General features: G+C 39.5%; 1 protein-coding gene across 1 annotated transcript in view; it reads right to left on the bottom strand.

Annotated features, from left to right (window-relative positions):
- Positions 1 to 796: 796 nt before the first annotated feature.
- LOC104032197 (ubiquitin-conjugating enzyme E2 E2) overlaps positions 797 to 24,052 on the bottom strand; it is a 216,069-nt gene continuing 192,813 nt past the window's right edge. The window contains exon 5 of the mRNA XM_075705481.1: positions 797 to 894. Coding sequence (XP_075561596.1) covers positions 797 to 894 — 98 coding nt within the window. The remainder of the gene's footprint in view (positions 895 to 24,052) is intronic.

Here is a 24,052-nt window from a genome sequence, read left to right as displayed (position 1 = left end):
AAATGCATTGTTGAGACGAAATGAATAGTTCAGGTCTAACACAGTTGCTTAACCTGCAGTTGTATTATGTGAAGACTATGCAGCCTATACTGCACAAACGCAAAAGCACTGTCTTGCAAGAAGTGCATTTATCAGCCACAGTGTTTTATTGAGTGCTTTAATAATACAAGTGTACATCAACTGATCCACAGTCAAAAGTGGCAGGTCCCTAAGAAATTTACAAGCACTTTTTTTTTTTTTTTTTAAGTAAATCAAAATACATATTAATTTGTTCAACGCAATAGCCTTTTGTGTGGGAAACAAAGGGCTAGTGATAAACACAGTCTTAGTAATGCACAGTGATTCTTGATTTTAAGCTTTTATACAAAACTTGTTCCCAGTAGCATGCACCCACCATTAAAGACTTCAGTACAAAAAAATGACCCTAAACACTACATTTAAGTAGAAACGAGATATAATTCTGGATTTGTTTGTTTTCCCAAAAACCACATGAAAGAAAAAGAACCCACACATTAATACAAAGCTTTGTGACAAAGCTCTATACTATTACAGATCCAACATTCTTTGCACTGATAACCAAAATTCCCTGTCTACATTTGAGGGAAACAACTTTCAAGTTAACAGAACAAAAAAAACCAAAACAAATAAAAATAAAAATAAAACCAAAAGGAAAGTAAGGACAACCTTTTGTCACAAAATGGTTCAAAATTTAATAAAAAATAAGAATGAAGGGAAGGGCTATTGATGCACTTAGTGAATGTGCTTGCACAGGTCCAGCAAATCCTAGAGTAGGTTCCTATGTGGCATATCGCTTGGTCCACTGTCTGGCCATTCTGTCGTGCTCTGCTCTGTTAGTCATATACTGAGTGGCAATACTTCCAACCAGGGGGTCAGCTGAAAAGGAAACACAGACCGTGAAATACTTGTCAGCCTTGGAAGAATGAAAAACCTATTCTCAGATCCAGATTCATTCAGTTCTCTGAGGTTTAACTGTAAGAACAAGGTGCCTACATATATTAGTACCATTTTGAAAGCACGCATGCATACAGGTAGAAGGGAAGAAGATGGGGAGGAGTTGGCTGGCAATTAGCTATACGTTTCTGGTAAACATATAACTAAAACCATTTTCTAAAATTCTGCTTGACAAACAAATGTTCCAATAATTTTATTTTGCGCTAAAAGTCGCTTTCAAGTGATAATAATAAACATACTATGTCATTTTTTTTATGGTATTAGACTCCCACAAATATCTATACTATCACCTAAGAAGAAGATGGGCTCTAATTCTATTACCAGGTTAAATGTTTTTTTGAATACTTTTAGTTTTGAATCATAAAGAAAAACCAGGAATTAGGGCAGTAAGTTCCATTTTCAAAGCAGCAAAAGTTAATTCCAAACTTTGGGAATTGGTATTTAATTTATGGGATCTTTCTGAGCATTTATATGGCCAGAATGCTGCATGATTTGGTCTTGTCAAGCTATTTTTATATTTCCAAAATGAAGAAACAACCTGAAGATCTGGATCTACAAATTTCTTCACAAATAATTAAACAAAACCAATCAGCCCTCTAAGAAAAATAAACTAAGACAAGACTTTCCCAGAAGTGACTCTATGTCATCACCATTTTTGTTTTCTCAGTTTAAAGCAGATTAAATGTATAGAGATTTTCCCTTTTTCTGGGGGACCCATACTCTTGATATGTCTCCTGCAACAGTAAATTTCCTGAGATCGTACCACCACACCGTGCAAGTTCAGAAGCACTGATACCATGTTTTTTCCTAACTTAGGACAGATGAACATGACTTCTTATTAAAGCCAGTTAATAATCAGCTTTGTAGTTGACTGACGATGGTGCCATTGAACAGTATGAATCTTGGCTTCTCCAGTGCAGTCATAAGTTGAGTGTGGCGTTTGCATTATTAACCACAGAAATTCCTGGGACTAGATGCCAGGCCTTCCACAAAGCAGAGCAAATCTAGGCTTTTCTGTTTGTTTGTTGACAATAAGAGTTTATGATAGGAGAAATATGTTGGTTTAGCCCAAAATCAATTGATTGGCTTGCTGCCAATGTTACTGCATATTACTGAATTTTTCTAATGAAAAAATCTTTTGCTACTTTCAGGAAGAGCCCATGATTTGAATCCTAAGTTTGCACCTAGTAAATTAGTAAGGCAAGCTATCACTGTGACTGTGGCGTACTAAGTCCCTGTAGTCTCAGTCCTGCAAACACTTAGTGCATATGCTTACCTTTAATATCTTAATATATCCAGAGGAGGTCACCAAGACCTGGGCTTTGATATTTTTACATGCATGAGTGTCAAAGAAGCATCTTAAGATCCATTTTAAAAGTTTCAGACTAGAAAGTATATCACCTTTAACTCCTCAGCCAAGGAGAAGAACTATATAGGGGATTACTGGAAGGATTTTGTTCTGTGCAAATAGGAGGCTAACAGTCTGGGTATTTAAGGAGTGCAAAGTTGTTCATGGCTGGAATGAGGTTTGAGAAGCACTGCAGGCTAAATGGGGATCCTGGGCAATGGGAAAGGCCAAATTTTCTCTTGGCAAAAAATTTAGGGAGTAGCCATAGGGAAACCTTGTCATAGTGTAACGTAGCTTGGGAATGAGCCTGACAGCACTGCTGTGAATTCCCACATCCTCCTTGGATGCGACACCACTGTGCGAAGAAACACTTTCACAGACCCGTGGAGAAATGGAGATTAAGGGATGAACTTGAAAGGAATCCTTGGAGCAAAATTTGATGAATGTGTCAGTTTTCATGATGTTGGGAAAGGTGGGGTTTGGCCTCTGAGGCATCTGGCTGTGATGGGTTGCAAGAATATCATGACATTATCATCTGGAACGCGTAAGTGCTTAATGAGGTTTAGTGTGTATTTAAAGTGCTGCCGCTAAGACCTTTATAAAACCTTATGTGAGTCAGTGAAAAGTGATGTGCTGTAGTAAAGTTTACCCAGTTCAAATCACCCTTTTATGTGCAGGATGAATGTTTCTGTGAAAGCTTGTCTTTCACATCGAAAGCTGTAAATCAATTTCCTTGATATACTGAAAGGGTAGTGAGGATCGTATCATCATCCCCAATCCTGGATGACAGATTACAATGTTTGGTTTCTTAGTGTGGGTTTCGATCTATATCTCCTTTTGGGAGCAAGGAAGTATTTCAACAACATCCATCTTTGGAAGGATTTGCAAGGTACAGACTCTTCCTCTCACCTCCTCCCAGCATGGGAGGGTGTCTACTTTCTACTACGTGGGGTGGGGGAATCAGTGAGAAGAGTTCTTGAGAAGAAAGTGGGGAAATCTGTTGAAGTCCAGTAATGTAGGGAACTGGGCTGTTTGTTTATCCACATGTTCAAGCCTTTGACTTTGCAGTGTTCTGTTTGGCAGCTGGGGAAAGAGTGGAGGTGATGGCCTGCAAGATATCTGAGGTCTGCGTAGGTAGGTGTGTAGGTAGGTGTAGGTAGGTGGTGTAGGTAGGTTGTGGTAGGTGTGTAAATTCCCACTGAGAGAGTGACCTGTGGCTCAACTACCATCTTGGGGTGCTTCCCTCAAGTCAGTGCCTCCCTCCATCGGTGTCCACCTGTGCGACGCAGGACTGCTGAAGCAATGAGAGGTCCCTGCCTGCCGTAGCATGAGCAGGACCAGCTGTACCCACAGCCAGCTGCCAAGTGGACGCTACTAAAAGGTGCTCTCGGTAGTAACAGTAATAACATTGTTATTTGTAATTTGGCAGTTCGGCTAGACATTTTATTGGTTATAACAGTATTGAATAAAAGAACAAACCCACAGTTTGGCAAAGCCAGTTGCTCGTTTGAGACCCCAAACTGAAGAAACAGAAAAACAGTTATTGCCAGAGAGGTGTTGTCATTATGCATAGTTATTTATGAGGACTTTCATAAGGACTCTTCAACAGGTGTTTGAAGAGCTAGCTTATTTTAGCAGTTCCTGTGAAGCTGTAAAACCGTCAGGAGGCACAACAGCTTTGTTTGGCAAGTCGGGACAGATGGTGAGAAGGGAAATTTTAACTTCAGATCAGAGCCACCCAAGCGATGGCAGACTGGCCAATTCGATGCAGCACACCGCATTTGCGCTGGCGGACATAAAGACGGTGTGTAAACTCCAGAAATGCAAACGGTCTCTTCCTGCACCTGCATGAAGCCAGGCGGCTTCAGGCCCAAGCCATACTGTCCCTGGTGGAGGAGGGAGCTGGCCGGCAAGCCCAAGGAGACAGATCTCTTAATGAGTCATGAGTCACCACTGCTATGCAGTTCACGGGAATGGGCCATAAAATGGAGATTACAAGATAAATTGAGGCACCTTATTTAAAACAATTAAAAGATTTAATTCCCAACATGCACAAGCCTTGGTTATAGTGTCCAAGTCCTACAAAGTACCAAATATGAGGGAGAAACAGTAGTTCCCATTTATCCCCTAAATTAAGCAGCACATGGTAAAGCACCACCTGGTTCTCAGCCGGGCTGCACTATTTAAGGTGTATTGTGAAATCTCCATTAGCAGGGCCAAATATGTATTTATAAAACAACTGCTGTGTAAACCAATTAAGAGATAAAAAGGAATACTGGATCTGAAAATTCATAACGGTATTTTCCCCATGTTTCCATTTCTCATTACCATAAAACTGTTTCTTATTTTCCATTTGTATATATCTGTGGTTTTATTCTTGATGTTAGAAATTAGTTTCCATAACTAGTAAACCGCACTAGCTTTTTCTTTTACTTTTTAGAAGTAGCGTGATTCATCAGTGAATCAGGGTTCATTTCAGAAATTCACTCCAAATGGGACTGTGTCCAAACGACACGAAAACCAGGGGATCAGAAGATAAAGCTACGCCAGAAATGTGTTATCAGAGCAAGCTAGTGAAAGAAATGAAAATAAACGCACAATAAATTAACAACAATAACAGCAAAACTCTGCAACTGCTGGCCTGGCAGGAGGTGCATACTTCGGGACCTCTTGGATCACCAGATGCATGGTGCGTGGCTTGAAGGCCATGGGTACCCCATACCTCAGGGCGCCCATGTGCTGTACTAGGCAGCACCAAAACCCGGGAGCAGCGTTGCGGGTGGTGCTGGCTGCAATAGCCGCGAGCGGGGAGTCGTGCCATGGCGCACGCCGCCAGCTCACCAGAGAAACTCCTGCGACTCTGTGGACCTGCAAATCTTTAAGGTCTCATAATGTACTGTTCCTTCTAGTCCCTGACTCTCCTTTCTAGAAATCCACTCTAGGATGCCTCTATAACCTTTAGCTTGTTTAAAGAAAAATTTTTATCCAATACTCCGATTAGTTCCATGTAAAACTGGAACACACCAGGAGTTACAGCATCAAATTTCATGTTAGAGTGCAAGAGTAATGAAGATCTATAAAAAAAGCACCAAATTAAACAAGCATGGACAGAAGCTAACGTTCAGCAATGTAGCTTACATGGAAAATGTCAGTCAAAAGAACTAAAGTTGAAGAAAAGCTTCTGGATGATTTACAGGAAGACCGCAGCTGCTAAATCCCCCCTCACCTCACCATATGTAATCCTCATGTTATATCAGAATTCATGAAATTACCCGGTATTTAAATGTAGTTTTGAAAGCTGGGCGAGCTGGCGCTTGCCCCTAGCTTAAAAAGGTTGGATGCGCTGCTCTACAATGCCTTGTCGTCTTCTTTTGCAGCCACTTAATATGACTGTATAAGGAAGAACATTTGTATCTCATGTCTGTTGTAAGGCTAATCGAATTTACAGCCCAATTCTAGGGAGTTAATGCTATTGGGGATTTGGATGAGCTGAGGTTTGGTCATTACAAAATTTCAGCTCTGTTTAATGCTAGTTATACCGCTTTATCATTCAGAAGACAGACTATAATTCTTCTTTAAAACTACTTTTCCCCCAAATAAATGAAAATATATTGCTATACTGTATTTTTCTCTGCTTGTATTTTTACAGCTATTTCTATGTCAGCAAATAGCAATTTCAGAGCAGAATTCATCTCCTGGGCTTTTCAACGCTCTTTTAAAAATACAGCAAACATACTCTAGTGAAATAAAAAATGGAGATGGTGTATTTAACAGCTTGATTTCAATGTGCCTTCTCCATCAGCTGCATGATATGCAATGAAATTCCAATTGGTAGTGCCAACATGGTTAGAGAGACACACATTTAAACTTAAAATGTACATTATGGGTGTTTGTATGCATTAGATATATTTTTATGAGCATTTATAAAGTAGAATTCTATTTCTATTGCAGTACTTTACAGTTTTAACAGAAAACAGCTGATGGAGCCAGTTATTACACCATCACAAGTGGGTTCCCAGAAAGACTTCTGGAGCACCTTAAAAACAAAAAAACCCCACAGCCCTATAAAATCTCATTTTTTTCAGCCAAATATTCACAATGTACTTTTTTTTTGGTCCAGGTTTAGAACCAGCTCTGTATCAGGGGGAATTAGGAAGAGCTGGCCTCCAGCTGAAGAAGCAGAATTAAACTAGAAGAATTTCCAAAGGTTAGATGCAACTTGAAAGCTCTTATTCTGTCTCCTGAGCTACAAACAACTCCTTTCTCACAGCTGTGAGAGGCATCCCATTGAGAAGTTCTATAGCACTACCTGTTCCGAAACATCAGTCACCAAAAATTAAATTTGCTTTCCTTACTTTGGACAGGCTGTGTGAAATGCAGAAGAAAACAAACAAGCAATTTTTTAGTTATTTGTACTGCAGTTACACATTTAGAAGAGTTTTTGGTTTATGGAATAGAATTTTTTTTTTTTTTAGGCCTGCCTCTCTTTCCAAATATTCTGCTGTATTGCTTTTTGAATTAAAAAATTGGAAGTGCTTGGGTTTTTTGAGCTTTTTTTTTTTAAGGAAAAGTCCAGGTGCTCTCTATGTTGTCTATAGGATAGCTGCCTTGGGGTCATCTTTATACAGCAGCAGAGGCAGGATTGGTTACCCCAAAATTAAACCTCCCCAAAATAAAAGTTCATATTTTCAATAACTACATTTTGTTTGGTGATTTCAGTGTAAATAGCAGTGCAGGACAGTATATATTCCCACACTGGCTTGCAGTGAAAGCCAAGTTTTCTGAATCCAATTTTTGTGGTTTTTAATATTGTACCAACTTTCAAGAAATAGGTTCCAAGAGGCACAATTAAAAAAAATTAAGACTGGGGGGAAAAAGCAGAAACTAATAATTCACTGAAACACAGTTTTTCTTAACAGCAAATGCTGACAGCTTGATGCACATGAAAACCATCCTTAAACGTAATTTTAAAAAATTATTTTGTTTCTAATTGTATTTTATTACGTTGTTTTCAGTGGCATCCAGGCTAGTGTTACAAGAAGACTGGTCAGTGAAAACTGCAGACAAAAGCAGCGTCAGACATGCTCTACCAAATATGTCACAGAACAATTCAATACTCCAAGAGGAAGGGATTAAGAGAAGATGAATTGTTTGTGAGTAATTTTATTTATAGTGTCACTTTGCCTCAGGAAGTTTCCATAGTTTGCCACATGTCACCTGTTTTAAACTTAATGAACTCCTAGAAGACCATGTCAAGGATACTGTGAGTCTTGATGTGGAAAATGAGGTATGTGCAATGCATCATAGTATCCTTCAGTGATCGTACAGCAGCAGTGTTGCTCTCTTTCACTATCATTAATAATAATGCACAGACTAAGCAATTCTTTGGAGGCAGAGGCAGGTGAAGTGGCACACTGAATTACTCCACTAACCTTTCACCTTTGAAAAGAAAGCTCAAAATCGGGGCACAAGTGAAAATGAGTGCAGCACAGCACTAATCCCTGTTTGTGCGGCAATAAAACTAGCCTCGCGGTTGGAAGTCTGATCAACACACGCGTACGAACTGGAACAACAGAGTGATTCAAGTCAGAACAAAGGGTGGTAGCAGGGCTCTGAGTTACTTCACACAAACTGAGCTACACTTTATTTCCGACTTTCATAAAATCACAGTTCCAACTATCCATATAGAATGTATTTATCCACCTACGAGGGTCTTTGAAAACTGTGCAAAAGAATGATAAAGTGATCAATAAACTTTGTATAAAAAAAAGAGAACAAATAAAACAAATTGTTTCAGTAAAGAAAAAAGGTAATCCTTAGAGGAGAAAGGAACAAATTCTAGAAAGGTCCAATGTTTACTAGGAGAGAAGTCAGTGAAGTTATTATCCATTTCAGCAATTACAGTTTATAGCAAAAATCATACGACACAGAGTACAACGAAGTCTCTCCTGAACTCATTTCAGGAACTGGTTTTGCAGATTTGGTTGGTCAGATCTTAATACTCAATAGGAAAATTCTAATACGTATAGCCTACACCAGTGTGCTAAACCATCAAAATACGCCTGCTGAAATTGCCTTAGAGCTCATGTACCTCATTAGGCTGGCTACTATGGTTGAGATGGATTGGACAAAGTGGACAACCATATGACCTTAAAGCTTTGTTCCCACCAAAGTAAAATAACAAGGGATGCAGGAAGATATCCTTTGATGTAGCATTCTTAGATACAAGGTGATCGAATGTGTTGGAGTCAGAAGAAACAAAGGCTGACTTTGTTATGTCACTTCTCAGTTTCAGATAAAACCCAGGATTGTCTTTCCAGGTATAGCATGGGAAACAAGGAAATACAGGGTAGATGCATAAGAACTTGAGACACAGTCTTTGGAAATGGATCTGAATGTTTACAGTAATCACCTCTGCATCTAGAGAACTAAGTGAAAACTGTGATAGATACTATATCTTGGAGACCGTGTAATTTCAAAGCCAAAATTTTGCCTCAATTTTTTGTCCCCACTAGGAAAGCTGACCTAGTGGTCACTGTGCTAACACATGGCTAAAGGAGACTTACAGTTTTGCACCAGGCTTCCTATGAAGTTGTGTTCACCAGTACATCCCATAGTCCTGGTCACTCAATCATCCAGCCCTTGGCTACTTCTCTAGCTATACACCTAAAGTCTTTTTCCTGGGAGAAATCAGAGCAGGTGCAGGAGGAGAAAGAGAGGGTGAGACAAAGCATGGAAGACCCTGGGGTCTCGTTCTGTTTTACAGCCAAGGTGTAGCCACGTGCACGTCTGGGCAGGTAAGCAGGGAAGCAGTCATGTCGTACTGCTTGCAAGAGGTGAAACTCTGGAGTGCTGCTTGGTCTTCACGGTTTGCAAGTAGTCGTGATGACTCCAAGAAAGTTAAGAGGTCTTACAGTGGTGCCTTAGTTTCCCATCTGTAAAACTGGACTAGTGCTTCTCCATCACCCAGGATATTCTGAGAATAAATATGCTAAAAATTGCAAGGTATCTGGATACTGTGGTAAATGTGGCTGTACAGATGTGTATTGTAAAGAGACTGATATCCATGACAACTTTAAATTTTGAGCTCTGTAGAACTGTCAGAAACATATTTGACTTGTTAGTTCATACAATGATTGAAGTTACACAAATATTAATATGTGTGAATTAATGTGTGTGTATTAATATGCGAAGTTACACAAATATTATGTGTAACTTGATTCCAATGTCCAAACTGTTGCCTGGGGAAAAATGTTACCTATCTTCAAAAATAAAAGAGCTCTGCAAATCCAGTTTAGAAAACATCCATTACTAAAATACCCATTTTGGATACATGGAAGAAGAAATTCATTCCTCTCTCTAGACTTGCATTTGATTGCTGTCAGGCTACCTACCACAGATCTGTGTGAAATATGAGGCTGCCTAAGAAAAAGATGTTTCAGAAATAAGGAGTATTATCTGGCCCAATTTTATTAACATGGCTCTTAAAAGAAAGCGTTGGCAGTGATTCATCTCTGTATCTTGCCAAGGGAAATCAGTCTTGTTTAAAGAGTAAGGTTTTTTTCAGTCTTCAGTTTTTAGCAGGATTTCTATAAACTTCACTTGCTGACTAGGAGTTAGCTGAGGCAATCATGGATCAACGAAGCACAGTGTACTGATCTTGAAGAGTTGTCTTTAATTAAGGAAGAACATGCACCTATTATAAGTGCCAGCATGCTGGAACAATTAAAGTTCTGAAATAACACACTTCACTTTGATGCTTGGATGCGTCTCAAAATTAAAAGCACAGATACATTAGCAATGTATCTGTTCATAATAATGAACTCAATTGAGAAACAGCCATTGTTATCAGAAAAAAATTAATAAAAAGGTGTTAGTAAATACAAACTTGATATGAAAGACACTACATGGCACGTGGCTTGATAAAATTTGCAGAAAAAGTTACAGCAATATGCATTTACCTTGTGGAAGATGACTGTGAGTAGATAATAAGGAAATTGCAGCACTCAGATCTCAAAATGCTGTCAAGCAACCAAAATGCTAAGATCCATAACGTAACTGGCATGTATCCATAGGGTCATAACTATATTTTCAGAAAAACACTGTGGATGTTTTTTTGTCTGAAGATTTACTAAGGGAGGGATGGCTATTCCATAGGAATTCCACTGTTTATTCCAATGTTTAGCATTTCTTTCATTTAAAGAAAAAAATAACCAGTTTTCTTCTGGGTTTGTCTCTTCTCACTTTCCCCTAATCACCATCTCCAGGCAAAGGCGTGACCTATGGGTCTTACACATCCCGAATGAACAGTTTAATTCCAAAGCACCTGGGTGTAAAGGCATTCCCTGTGACCACGTTTTGGGCAGAGTTAGACATCCTATAATCACATGTACCAAAGGTAGATTACTCTGCAAGAAAACCAGGAGGTCCAATAGGATCCACTTACCATGTGGATTCCCAGGGGACAGGGAGGGTCTGGTCTTTGGTGGCATTTAGACACCGAGAGGAAAATGAGTCCTAAATGCATCTTCACTTTTAGGAGAAGGGTTTGAATGTGAGCAATACCAAAATCTTCAACTTAAACACCTCAGGATCATTTTAGGTCAGATGCAGGAGTCATCTGAACTGTGCTCTTGAATCTATCCCTTTGTTCCTTTATTGCAATTAATCCTTGGAGTAACTAGAAAAACCTACATATGTTATGAAAGCTGCTTATTTTGTTTTAATCTGATTTTCTCCTTCTCGTCCTATTATATTTCGTTATTAATTTGATGCGTTTAAATCCAAACCTGTTATTAGGAATCCCACACAAAATGTCAAAAGAATACAAGAGGCTTTTATTTACAAAAGCGGGGGCTGGTGAAGAAGTTTATCCCTACTAAAGGCCAACAGGACTCTTTTTCATAGGCCTGGGCCTGAAATCCCTTGGCAAGTTGAACATCCCTCGGAATAGGAATAGCGACTTAGGCGTGCCTTGCATGAACGCATCTCCTACTGTTACCAAATAATAACTTAAAATATAGTCAGGCCTCTCCATTCCCTCTCTATACTTCCCTTTCTCCAGGGAACATGTGGAAGGAAGTCACAGGCTGTATCTGGCTCAGACATGTCTAAATTTATATCTGCATCAAGAGGCAGTGGAAGGAAAATGCCTGGAAACTAATTTGTTTGGGATTTTTGTTGGTACGGCCCAGATGCTCTCTTTGATAGGGCTGGCTTCTTGGGGCTTTTCTGGACTGCAGGCATGGGTTGTTTGAGCCCGGTTGTGTGATCACATGTTGGGACCATGCCTCATGTTGCCATCTGCATCTGTGGTCCATACTATTCTGGAGGAGGCATCCAAAAATGTTACTGCACTATGAATGTAGAAATAGGTGCCATCTCAGCAGAGTATGGAGTATGACTCTGGAGTCAGTCTCACTGCTAACGTGTACACTTGACAGGTTTCTGACAGTCCAGAGTGGTGAAGTCTGATCCCTCGAGTGCTGCAGAACTTGCAGCAGTACTGCCCTACCAAAAGAGGCATCCAAGGAAGATGCTTGTACGAACACACACTGGCTCAGGAAAGTATGAAAACCAGAGTGCCATCCTGCCCTGAAGATCGGTACAGGCCAGTTAACGGCAATTATTTCTGGAGGCTGATCACTGAGGTGACATTGGATATCATATGAAGGGAGCAGGGTGGTGCAAGCTCTGGCAATGACTGAGGACTCAGCAGGTGAGTGAGAAAATAACCTCATTTTAGTAACCAAATGGACTATCCACTTCTAAATTAACTTCAGAACATGAATATAATTAGGCTTAATTACAAACAGGTTCTAATAGGACTAGAAGGAAAAACAGGTTAAACAAAATAATTAGCATTCTTCATGTAGGCAGGTTTAGCTCCTGGATTAGTTGCAATGAAGTTACATGGCAATGCTGAATAAAGATTGAATTTATGATACTTACAGCGATAATTTCATATTTAGTAACAGGTAAAATAACTTTATTTGGAAATCTTATCTTTCCTGCGAGAGGGGTCACATTGATTCCATTGTCATGCCTGACTAAATGACAATCACTTTGTCAAATTATTTCAGGCATTGGCATAAAAAGTCCTAAGATTGAGCCATAGAAAAAAGCTATACAAGGTAGAGATGGTAAAGAACATGGAAGGTCATGAAGGCATTCCTTCTGCTAGTATAGTATTTTTTCTTACAGTAACTTCTACTTTCACGCCACTTTGTCTAATCGGTATTATAAAGGCCCAAGTAATGAGGATTGCAGCCCTTGAGAATTTTCCAAAATCTAATTCATCTTAAAGTTGCAAATGCTCCACTCCATAGAAGGGCCTTTTTCTAAGATGGAAAACTCTACAAACAATTTACCAACCAGAGCTCTATTTCTGTATCCCATACTAATGTGAAAATCTTACAGTACAGCCCATCCTTAAATTTGGGACAATTACACCGTACATTTTGCTATTTAAGTAACTGTCTGCTACTCCAGTTAATGCACCTGAACTTAATTTGCTGTGAAAATAGGGATTCTGAAACACACACTGCATATAATTTGTTTTATTTGTTGCCTTTGATAGATCTGCAAAACTGTAAAAAACAAACAACCATTTCCTCCTCCCCTGCTGAATAATGTAGAAAATTAGCCATGCAAAATAAGAGACATGTCTTGCAGTAGTGTAAATCATCTTTGAAGGTAGAATCTGAATGACTGAGGAATACTAATTTTTGAAATCTTACTCAAGAAAGTGAGGGACTAAATGATTTAATAGCTAACATATCCAGGATTATAAATTTTGCTTTTCAGGACTGACTCTGCATTCTTGTTGTGAATCTGTTAGAGAGCCAAATGTACCAGGCTTCTTTTAAGGAGCTTAAAGAATGTGGAGAAGTGTGATTTCTACGGTGAAACAAGAATCATTGTATTTTAAGAACAGGAAGAAGCAGCCTTAAAAATAGTTGTGCTAATCAGGGTCCTGAAGGTGGTTCATAGGCAGTTAGAAACATATGGCAAGAAATGTGAAATGCTGTCCTTGCCTTCATGTTAAAAAAGGTACAGAGGGAAAAAAAACCCCAACCCCAAATCCCCCACTTAGTAAAATGGAAAAAAGTCTAAATGAAAAATCTGGGGCACAAAAACTCAGCGGGACTGATGCCAGTTTATTCCAGCTGAGATTTGAGCTATTTGTACTAACTGGGAATAATGAATATTAGATTAAATTATTATGAGATTAGAGAATTAAGTGTAGGAATACAGGTAAATGTGATGTCTAAATTTATTGAATTTCTAGTTTTAATTATTTTTCCCTTAAATATACACAGTTCTATTAGTGAGAAAATATATCCAGTAGAATTGGTTAAGCCCAAAAGTGTTGCATCTACTTTGTTCAAAGATTCCAATGTAATTAAGGACATGTCTGTATTGGCTAGACAAAACCTGCATGAAACAAAGAAAATACATGTAATGACTGTAAATGATTGGAGTGTACTTTGAAAGTAAAAGGCAGTTTACTTTGTATCTTGGAATTCATTCAAATTAAGCTAGGATTCTATATTTATAGATGAGAAATAACTAATAGTTTTATTCAAATACTTCACATTGTTAAACATTTAACATTGATGACCTATTTTGGTCTCAGTTCACACAAAGATTTATTACGTGTATGCATTAAATTACCTGTCTTCTCTCTGAGGTAATGGGCATAGGAAACCTCCACTGGTACTATTTTAAATTACACATGTTTATTGGAAGGAGAATGAATTGTAACCTTTTGTATTTGCAGCATCCATCATTCATGCATTTTCTCAAGTACCTTTAATTTAATGATGGTTAAGGTAAAGCTCATAGAAACCCTATGTTTCTTGAGCAGAAGTGCACAAACTTTTAAAAACCCTGTATGTATACTTATCATATAGCTTTTATAAGCTTTATGTGTAAAAAAAAAAAAAACAAACCCATCAATATGCCAGGTGTATTTTTTTCCAGCTTTAGTTCCATTTTGTGATAAGACTGAATTTTGTATGTTCTAGAAGCCCATTTTGAGGAATCATAAAAATTAGGAACGGTTAAGGGTAGTAACAAGACACTTTTCTTTCATGAGTGCCAACTACATCCCTTTACATTTATTTCTTGACACAGATGTACAAAACCTCTTCACTGATTTGGATTTTACTCAATCTCTCATTTAATCAAATGCCATTTAATAAACTGATGGTTGGGTATTATTATGTCTGAAGTTCAATTTTTCTCACCTTGTCTTAAATAAAAACAAAATAGGAGTAGAAAACTTATTGAGAAGGACAAGAAATCATTAGCAGCATGGTCAAACCTTTCCCATTTAAGGAATGGCTGAAATCTAAGCTTATTTCTTCTGGGGAAAAAAAAAGACAAAATAAGATGTGACAGGTAATTTTGTAAAGAAGATTATTAAAAAAAGTGGTCTTGCTTATCTTTTCCATAGTAAGAAAAGAGCACAAACAAAAACCCAACACATTTAGCAAAAGTTAAAAGGAAGGAGATGCTTCATACACCAAATAGTTAAACACATCCAAGAATATAGCGTAGGAATATTAGAAGGTAATTTAGGAAAATTAAAAAAGAATTAGAAAACACACTAGTCATGGCACCACCTAAGTTACCATTGCGAAGGCTATTACTGCTTGTGCTTCAACACATAATCTGATCGTTAGCTGTGGTTAGGAGGGAATTTCCTTTCCAGTATATTACTGTATGAGTAAAGTGCTTTGAGGGAATTTTACACTTTTCACTGAACCACTGAGCAATGAGCAGTTACAAGCAATGTACCTGACTGAACCAAGTAGTACTGGTTTTCTGCTTGAGAATGACTATATTCCTCCTTCTAGTGATTATTCTTTGTAAAGTTACAGACACATCAGACAAAACAAGAATAGGGTAAGTGTGTGTGTGACTGGTACCTGGAGCTATAGCTAGTGACTGCTCTATGCCTTGGATACCACAAAATCCAGATTGCGCATTTTATTTTTAAGAAGTAATCTGTACCATTCACTTTCTAAATTACATAAACCCACCGATATTCTTATGTAAATAACCCCAGACACTTTTCAGAGAAAAAAATATTTAAACAGACTGTAGACTTCTGAAACCATAATGAGGGGTTTAAAACGAAGTATTTCTAAACAAACAACCTTACTTCTATAGTTGTGTTAATCTTTTTAATGATGTCTTTTGAGTTTTGAATAGCCTAAATCTAAACACATGAAATGCCTCCATGCTCACAAACACTGCTCTTCTACACATAAGGTGTTGTCAATGTGCAACTGAAAAGAGCAAAGATTTAGGCCAACATAAATAGTAATCCTGATCCAAGCCTCCTCCCCCTGCACACATAATTAGGAGATATTCCAAGACGTATTTTCCTGAGAACTACTAAAGGGATGACAGTTCACAAATGTTTTTCCTGCTGTTATAATAATCCCTACAGTCATGGGTTCATGTTGAGGGGACTTAGTCAATTGATAAGAACAAAATCTTGTAACGTTTTCACCAGCCTTTTATGGCAAAGCAAATTCATTCCCTTTCAATGCTTATCTATGCGTAATTCTCATACTGCGCTACTGCATTGCTTGCATTTACATATGTTTAATTTCATGTTTATAGATCACCTCCACAGAGATTAACACGTATAGGTGTATATGTCTGCAAATATTTAAAGACTAGATGGATAGAAAGTCTCTTCCTGGCAGTGTAGAGAGACTCCTAGTGGGACTTTGGATGCCTAAACCCCATGGGAAGCACTGAAAACACTGCCGGCCGTCTGCCGGTATCTTCTTCAATAAATATATAGCAGATTCTGCAGAACTGGCAGGGGAACATACACTGTTTAAAGATAAATAGGTACTTTGTGGCAAAAAGAACTTTGTTGCAATTGATGGGATCGTTTTGCTCATATGAACAAGCTGATGGTGACGGGTTTTTCCCAAGGCAATCCTGCCCCTGAGGTTGTCATTCTGCACTCACTGAGAGGAGAACAAACCCCATCAGTTTTGTGCTGTATTTTCCTTTCATGATCCTTTTGGACATCTTATTACGATGGCCTTTATGTAAAACAGTCGGCCACATGCACGCATCTACTCTGCTCCCAAGACAGCAGCACCAAGATAGCAGAGCAACCACGCACTGCATTTTGTATTTGCTAAGCAAAAGCCTCTGGAGTGAGCTCATGTCATTTGGAGTCAACCCAAAGAAGAGATTTTAAAAGGGACAGAAAGGTTATGTTGCAACTTAGAATGAACCAAAAAACACTACTACATGAATTGATTCCTCGCTGCTCTAACATTTGTTTGCCATCTCTTACTTGTTGCCATGCTTGAGTGACACGGCATAGAGTATTTTCCTGCTCCAGATACAAAGAGAGCGTTTTCCATTGTGCTGAAACAGCCCAGAAACCTGCCCGTTTCCTGACAGAGCACAGTATACAAACTCTGAAGAAAAGGGAAAACCAGCTCCAAGCTAAAGAATATAAATAATCTCAGACAACAGAGCAATTTCATTGTTTACATGACCCTCTGCTGCTTACAAAAAGGATATATGGCAAAACGAGATTATTTTGTTGTATGTCTGATAGTACTGTGCTGTGACGTTGCACCTGGTAGCCTGTGGATGCCGGGGAAGAATCAAAGTAGCAGGGGGCTAGCCAGCCTCATAAAACTGGACAAATTAAGTATTGTTTTGCCAACTTCTAAGTATTTATTTAATTTTCCAGAATATTCATTGCATTTGACAAATCTACTCAAATATGTTTTGGACTATTACAGAAGGAGTCTTTTCTATGTCTTGACAAAAACGTTTTAAAAGGAAACAAAATTTCATTACAAACCAGTACAGAATATATTTGGGCACAGGAAAGACTAGGAGTCCTTTTTGATAAACTGAACAAAGCTGTTAAGCTGCTAAATCGGAAGGACAAAAATCAGATTGGATTCTGAAGCAAAGTTTCTGATAATAGCAAAATGTGCAGATTATGGCTTTACGGAAAAAAATTACAAGAATGAAGAAAATGAGAAGTGGCTCATCCCTTGAACTTGCTGTCATCCAGAGTTTCTAAATACACTTCACAACCTGGGGGAGGGGAGAAGAAGGAATGATAATTGGGAAGTCTAAAAAAATTGCAGAAGGAACATCTGACGTGAACCGGCACTGACAGAAAGCAGCCTCTGCTATGGAGAAGCACCAGATGAGGAGAAACATCATACATGCTTCCTTTTAGACCGAGATATATAGAAGAACAGAGAGAAAAAAAATACATCCAGTCTGCTGAATGGCGAGGGGCAGGACCTGTTCTTCATTACCCGGGGCTAGGTAGCCTTTTTAAAGTTCAAACACAGAAGCCAAACAGCGTTGCTGTGACCACAAGTCAGCCAAATCCTCACTCGGAACCAAACGCTCCAGTGTGCAACAGATTTTATTTTTACAGCTACGTTACATTTTCCTTTATTAAGCTGCCTTAGCTTTATTTTTAAACTTTTTTTTTTTGGACAGGCTAGCGCTTTCAGATCTCACAGTAATTCTGAAAATAGATCTTTTTTATTGATACAGTGGATATCTATTAGTGTATTAAAATGCATGCCGGTATGGCTGGAGCTTATCGGCTGAAAAAGCCAGAGCTATCCCTGTGGGACCTAACGTGTTGGCACATGCTCGCTTTGCAAGCGGCCGTGGCAATTTTGGATGTTAATGCCCCTGCACCAGAGATGATCACTCCAAGGCAGAATCAGGAGAATGGAACATGTCAGTAGGCGTCACGTTGAAGGCTGGCAGCCTTGCTCCAACTCCCAGTGGGAGATGGGTTTTCCTGAGAGGGTTCACATGAGCCTACTTCCCTTTGCCTGGGGTGTGCAGAAGATAATTCCATGGGCGGTGCAGGGGGCAGGAGCTCTTGGCAGCACAGCAAGGGACTTCCTCAACTGGCCTATCTAGATTTACCTGGCAATACCTTATGCAAATTGGTAGAGATTAGGGAATTGCTACAAACAAGCATTTGGATGGAGCTTAAATTGCTCAAGTACTAACACAAATTCAAAACGTGGAGGCGCTCAAAACATTCTAAATACCAGATCTATCCACGCTGCACTTGCACCCGTACCCGGGGGGCCCTCCTGCTAGGCATGCAGGTATGCACCCTGGCCAGAGCAACTCCAACAGCAAGCTTCGGGGAAGGCTGCTGAAGGCAAACCTGCTGAGGGATGGGGCAGTGGCACTGCAGCAGGACATCAGCTTCCCTCCGAAAGCGTACACTGCTGGCTGAAAGGAAACGGGCTGAGAAATCGAGACAGTACGCAAATTTGATTCTTCCCCTCGCATGTTGTCTGACTTAACTCTCCCCACCTACTCCCATTTTGCAAAGATCCTGGAAACAGACAGCAGCAATTCTAGCAGCTTTGTAGCAGGGCAAAAACCGTTCAGGCTTTTAGGGCTTTTATGCTTGTGTTGAAAAGTCACTCTCCAAAGTGCTGTTTCAGATCCCATTGAGGATCAAAGATATGCATTAAATTACACTATTGAATCTTTTTCTGCAAAGGATGACAGAACTGGGATTTTATACTCTCAGCAGTAAGAGTACAGAACCTTACAAACCTTTAGGAAAATAACAAGGAAAAAAAAAAAGAAAAAGGAAAAAGAATATCGTAATAACTGCATCTCATCTCTAAAGTTTCCTAAATACCAGCACCTTCATGCAGGTGAAGGTAAGGGTGTTATATTTTTTTGTCAGAAAATCATGCCAAACCACATGGATAACTTGTAATTGCAATAGAAAAACAACAATAGTATGTTATCCAAAATTGCCAGTTATACCTACTCTGTGATGAAAACAATGAAGTTTCTGGGGAAGATAAAGGCAAAACATAAGGATGACTCATATAAAGAAAGCTTGAAAGCATGTCTTGTGTCCCTTAGTGAGACAAGTAAAGATCCCCATAATCTTAGGATCTTGTTTGACTTTGTTTATCTATGTTTAGATAAATGTAAGTCATTAAAATGCACAGCCACATTACTTAATGTGGGTTAACAAAGTATGAAACCATCTAGTAAATTCATGATTCATGGCAGTACTTGTAAAACACCAGCACACATACTTCTAACCGAGGTACATTACATTTGAAAACCACAATACGCGTTGCAAAGTTTTTTTTTTACATAAGCAGCCTACTTTTCAGACATGCTGAGCAACTGCAACAAATAAAAATTGATGAGGCTCACATCAAAGTAATGTAGTGGTAACCGTCCAACTCATTTAGTCTTATAAGTACATTTACTACGAGGACATGTACACTTCAATCTCAAACTACGTTCACAGCAAACATTACACGTAGCACTGCACAAACTGTCTCACACTTTCTGGTGAGTTTAAAGGACAACAAGAGACAAGCAGCTTTACACTGCTAATATAATACGTCACCGAAGATCTGAGAGCAGAGTCAGACCAACTAACCTGGCCAGTGCTGACCCAGGTGAACTGGTTACTGCTGTCAGCTGTCCGTGTATTTCCTTTGCCAGAGGTTAATGCCCTTTTCTAGCAAAAGCTTTTTCTTTCTTTTGCTCTCTTCCTTCCTTCCTTTTTTTCCTTTCCCTTTCCCTTTCCCTTTCCCTTTCCCTTTCCCTTTCCCTTTTCCTTTCCCTTTCCCTTTCCCTTTCCCTTTCCCTTTCCCTTTTCCTTTCCCTTTTCTTTTTCCTTTTCCTTTCCCTTTCCCTTTTCCTTTTTTTCCTTTTCCTTTTCTTTTTCCTTTCTCCATCATTTCACTAAATTGGGTTAGAAAGCAGACAAAACAGGGAAAATGACAGGGCTAAGAAAGAAAGAACCTTTGACAGGGCTGCCAGGGAGATAGGGACATCAACCAGGGAGCAGTAAATCTATCAACCCGGATGATGGTGATGACGAGTGGGTTGGTCTGTCTAGCCGTGCCTCATGCCCCGATGAACTCCGCACGAGTCAGGCATGTTGAGGAAGGATGACTGCAGCGCGTTGGAGGGGCGGGAGGGGGCTGCAAGGATGAGCTGGGGAACGGAAAGCCTCTCTTACGGAAGAAGGCTAATAGACACAGGTCTGGTTAGCGTGCAGCAAATAAAGATCAGGAGGAAAGAGGATGGCTCTTCATTAATACATCAGGAATGAAAAACAGGAAAACTGTCACTTAAGCTGTAAGATAAGAGTTGCTTAAAAACAAGTGGGTATAAAATTCCCATGAGTCAGTTCAGGCTGGAAATCTGGCAGCAGTTTCTAAAGAGCAAAGCAAGCGAGGCTCTGTAGAGCCCCTCAGCAGTTTTTTTGGTCACAGCAGCAGCCAAGTGTTCAGCCTAACTGGGCACATTTGTGGGAAAGCAATGCTGCGGCTGCTCCCCATCTCAGGCTGCCCCTCTTATCCTCTGTCTGCATCACCCTGCACATCCCCATAGCAGGAGCTCGCAGCCAGGCGCAGCCTGCCACACGGGGACCAGCAGCAGGAGCAGCGCCAAAGCATTCGGTTCAGGAGCGTCAATGGTACGATTGAGGGAGAAAATCCCCACTGGCCGTGGAACTTACATGTGGGAAAAATGGTAAGGAGCTAGAGGCAGAGGATGACACCAGAAGTGAAGAGACTGGTGCGAGGGAGGTGTAGCAGGTTTTGTTCTGATGTCCTAATCAAGGCTTAGCCGCATGTTATTAAGCAGACGTGATTCGACGTTAAGAGTGTTCAGACGTCGGGGATAATCGGGCCAGTCAAGTCCAGACTTTGAATGTGTGAAAAAGGAGGCCACACGAAGAAAAAAGTTGCAGTGTGGTCTTGTCGGTGTTTCAATTTATTTTCTCTGAAGTGTTTGCAAATGAGAATTTTCCTGGGGCTCAAGAATCTTTGGCAGGGCTGAGGTGGCAATGACCAACTGAGAACAGTAAGCATTTCAACCCATATCAGTGTCACCAGATCTCTAAATTCAAAAATCATTACTTTGTTTTCATACTCAGTAGAAATACAAAACCTCGGGGGCCATCCACACTTGAAAGGTCCTTTGGATTAAGGCAGTGTGGGAATTTACACTCCCTGGGCTCCACTTGAATACTTAAAGTACAGCTGACAAGTAAGAGAGTTTTTCATGACTTGACTTACATTTTCAAAGAGGGGAGTGTCCACACATGGAGCTACTCTGAAATAACTAACTGCCCACATAGGCAAGTCCTAGCAGATAACACTGGAAGTATTTTCAGCGCTCAAGCACGGAGCCTACAAGCACTACATACTCAGTTTCATGCAGGTGAATATATCTATCAGGTTTTGTAGGGTTGCTCATGCACATGGCAAAATATTTACAGGATTGAGGCCCTGCTTTGTAGAAAGAGATACGTGCTGTGCCCCGGAGTACCACCTTAAAGAAAAGTACGAATCCCCAGACTGAAAGCTAGTGTATCCCATCATCTCTCCCATCTCTCTGATACCATTCCAGTTGGCTCTCTCGCACTCCCAGATAACTCACACGTGTTCATTCATACACAAACTCTACAGCACCCCTTCCCCCCATGAAAAAGTCAGCCAGCTGTTACAAAATTCAGTCATTTCATTAACACAGTTTACTGGCTGATACTGCCAAGCAAAATAGAGATAATTAATAATAATCAGGACTGAAGGGTCTGAGACAGCTTATGAGTAAAGGATTGTATTAGTTGTTTAAAAAGGACAAACTCACTCCTGCCTGGAGTGATAGGGAACAAAGGGCGGTGATGTATAACTGGGGAGGAAAGAGACTCTCTCTGTGGCTTTTGTAGATTACTGCGTGAATGACAGGAGCGGCAGGAGCAAATACCTCTCTTCATTTGCTCAGCCTGCTGGAGAAGAATAGCAGCCCTTGCCAATGAAGCTGCAGCTGTGCTCCAGCTCCGTTTAATCACTGTGTATGACTGAGGGTTAATTAGCTGCCATTCTTACTGCTATTTGTTGTTCTAATGAAGATTTGCATAAATGTACGACTAGGGGGTAACTGATACTTGATTTTTCCCTTCAGAGAGGCCGGGGGTGGAAAACTCGCCCATCCCAAGTGTTTATGTTTGTGGGAGATTCAGTGTTGCCTTTCCATTTGACCTGATCTGCTTCTGGCTGATGAATGGTGAACAAAGAGTTCAGAGTTGCTTATCAAATCGAGACCCCTGTTGGGTTTCTGCCTTTAGAAAGGGGCAGACTAGCTAGATGAAGAGAGGATCGACGGATTAGAAAATTACTCCCAGCTGACAGAGAGGAAAATACATATACGCATGTTTCTGTATCTATTATATAGATACATATATGATATATTTCAGTGATAGGTATCTCAGTGATATATATATCAGTGATGTGTGCCTCTATCTACCAACTTATCTATCTATCTATCTTTCTATCTATCTACCTACCTACCTACCTACCTGCCTACCTACCTACCTATCTATCATGTTCAATCCGGATGGCATGGAACCAATAATTTTTTAATGATAAATTGTCATAAAAAATTAATGGGACAAGCAGTACAACCAGAACAGGCTGTAGCATATTAGGCAATACACTGAAAAGTAAGAACTTGTAAGTTTTTGCAAGCCTTCTGTTGTACATCACTAACATTGAAAGTTCTCTTCTTATTAAAATAGTATCTAACACGAAACAGGCGATCTCAAAGGCAGGCAAAAATGACCCAGCAGTTCACATCTACCTGCCATCAGCTCCTTGTAAGAGGGGAATTCACAATATAAATTAATAAATTGCATTCATTCCTCAAAAAATCATAGGAAAATTTTAACATTTCAACAAGAGCAAATATTCATTTGCTTTTCTTTACACTTCTGTCATCCATCCACCTGACTTCCTATAGGCACCTCTGCATATTTTGGCGTAGACACTAGCAGAGGTCAATCTTTCAGAGACGTAAGCAGAGAGCATCCAACACACCCGAAATAAATGTGCCTGAAATGGTAACACAGGTCTCCTTTACCACTCCAGCTCTTAGCTGGAAGGAACACCATGGGTTTTAACGCTATATACAGTAACAAACCCACAGGAAAATAAAAACAGTCAATTGCATTTTTGCCCACTTTCACCTTATTTTGAGCTTGGGAATAATTCAGTCTTCTCTTACAGCTTTTGACTCAGCCCTTGGTTGCACAAGAATCTCACATTCTGCCCTTTGCAAAGCAATTTTTAGCCCTTTGGTTGGGGAGAAAAGTTTAAAAACAGGAAACCTAAAGGTTTAAAAACTAGATGGCAAATTAAAAAAATATTGAAGTGTACAATAAAAAGTAAACCAGAAACAACCCTTGCAACATGTAAACAGACCATTTAATTTTTCTTTAATGATTCTCTAATAATTCCTATATAGTATGATTTTCCAAGGCTGCAGTCAGAATCATTCATTGGTAAATAGAGTAAGAGAAAGTGGAAATTACATATCTAGTGGTCAATGGCAGAAAACAAATCTAAAAGAGCTGAGGGAAGAGGTTAAGTGCTGTGCTAGTTAATAAGAATGACAGCTTGCTTTGAATACTCATACTGGCTGTCCAGGATATTGAATAAACCTAATTTAAATTAATTTTCATTATTTGTAGAGTCTGTGTTAGACATCTATCATTGTCAGTACTATTAATATTCTTTTCAGAGACCATATTATCAGCATATTTAAATGAAAGCTTTCCTTTTCAATATTTATTAACTCATTAATATTTCTTGGTACTAATATCCTGGTTGTAATATCCAAATTAGTGCC

This window comes from Pelecanus crispus, chromosome 2, assembly GCF_030463565.1.
Source record: "Pelecanus crispus isolate bPelCri1 chromosome 2, bPelCri1.pri, whole genome shotgun sequence".
NCBI lineage: Eukaryota > Metazoa > Chordata > Aves > Pelecaniformes > Pelecanidae > Pelecanus > Pelecanus crispus.
Note: the sequence above shows the minus strand (reverse complement) of the source record. Positions and strands in the feature narration are given on the sequence as shown.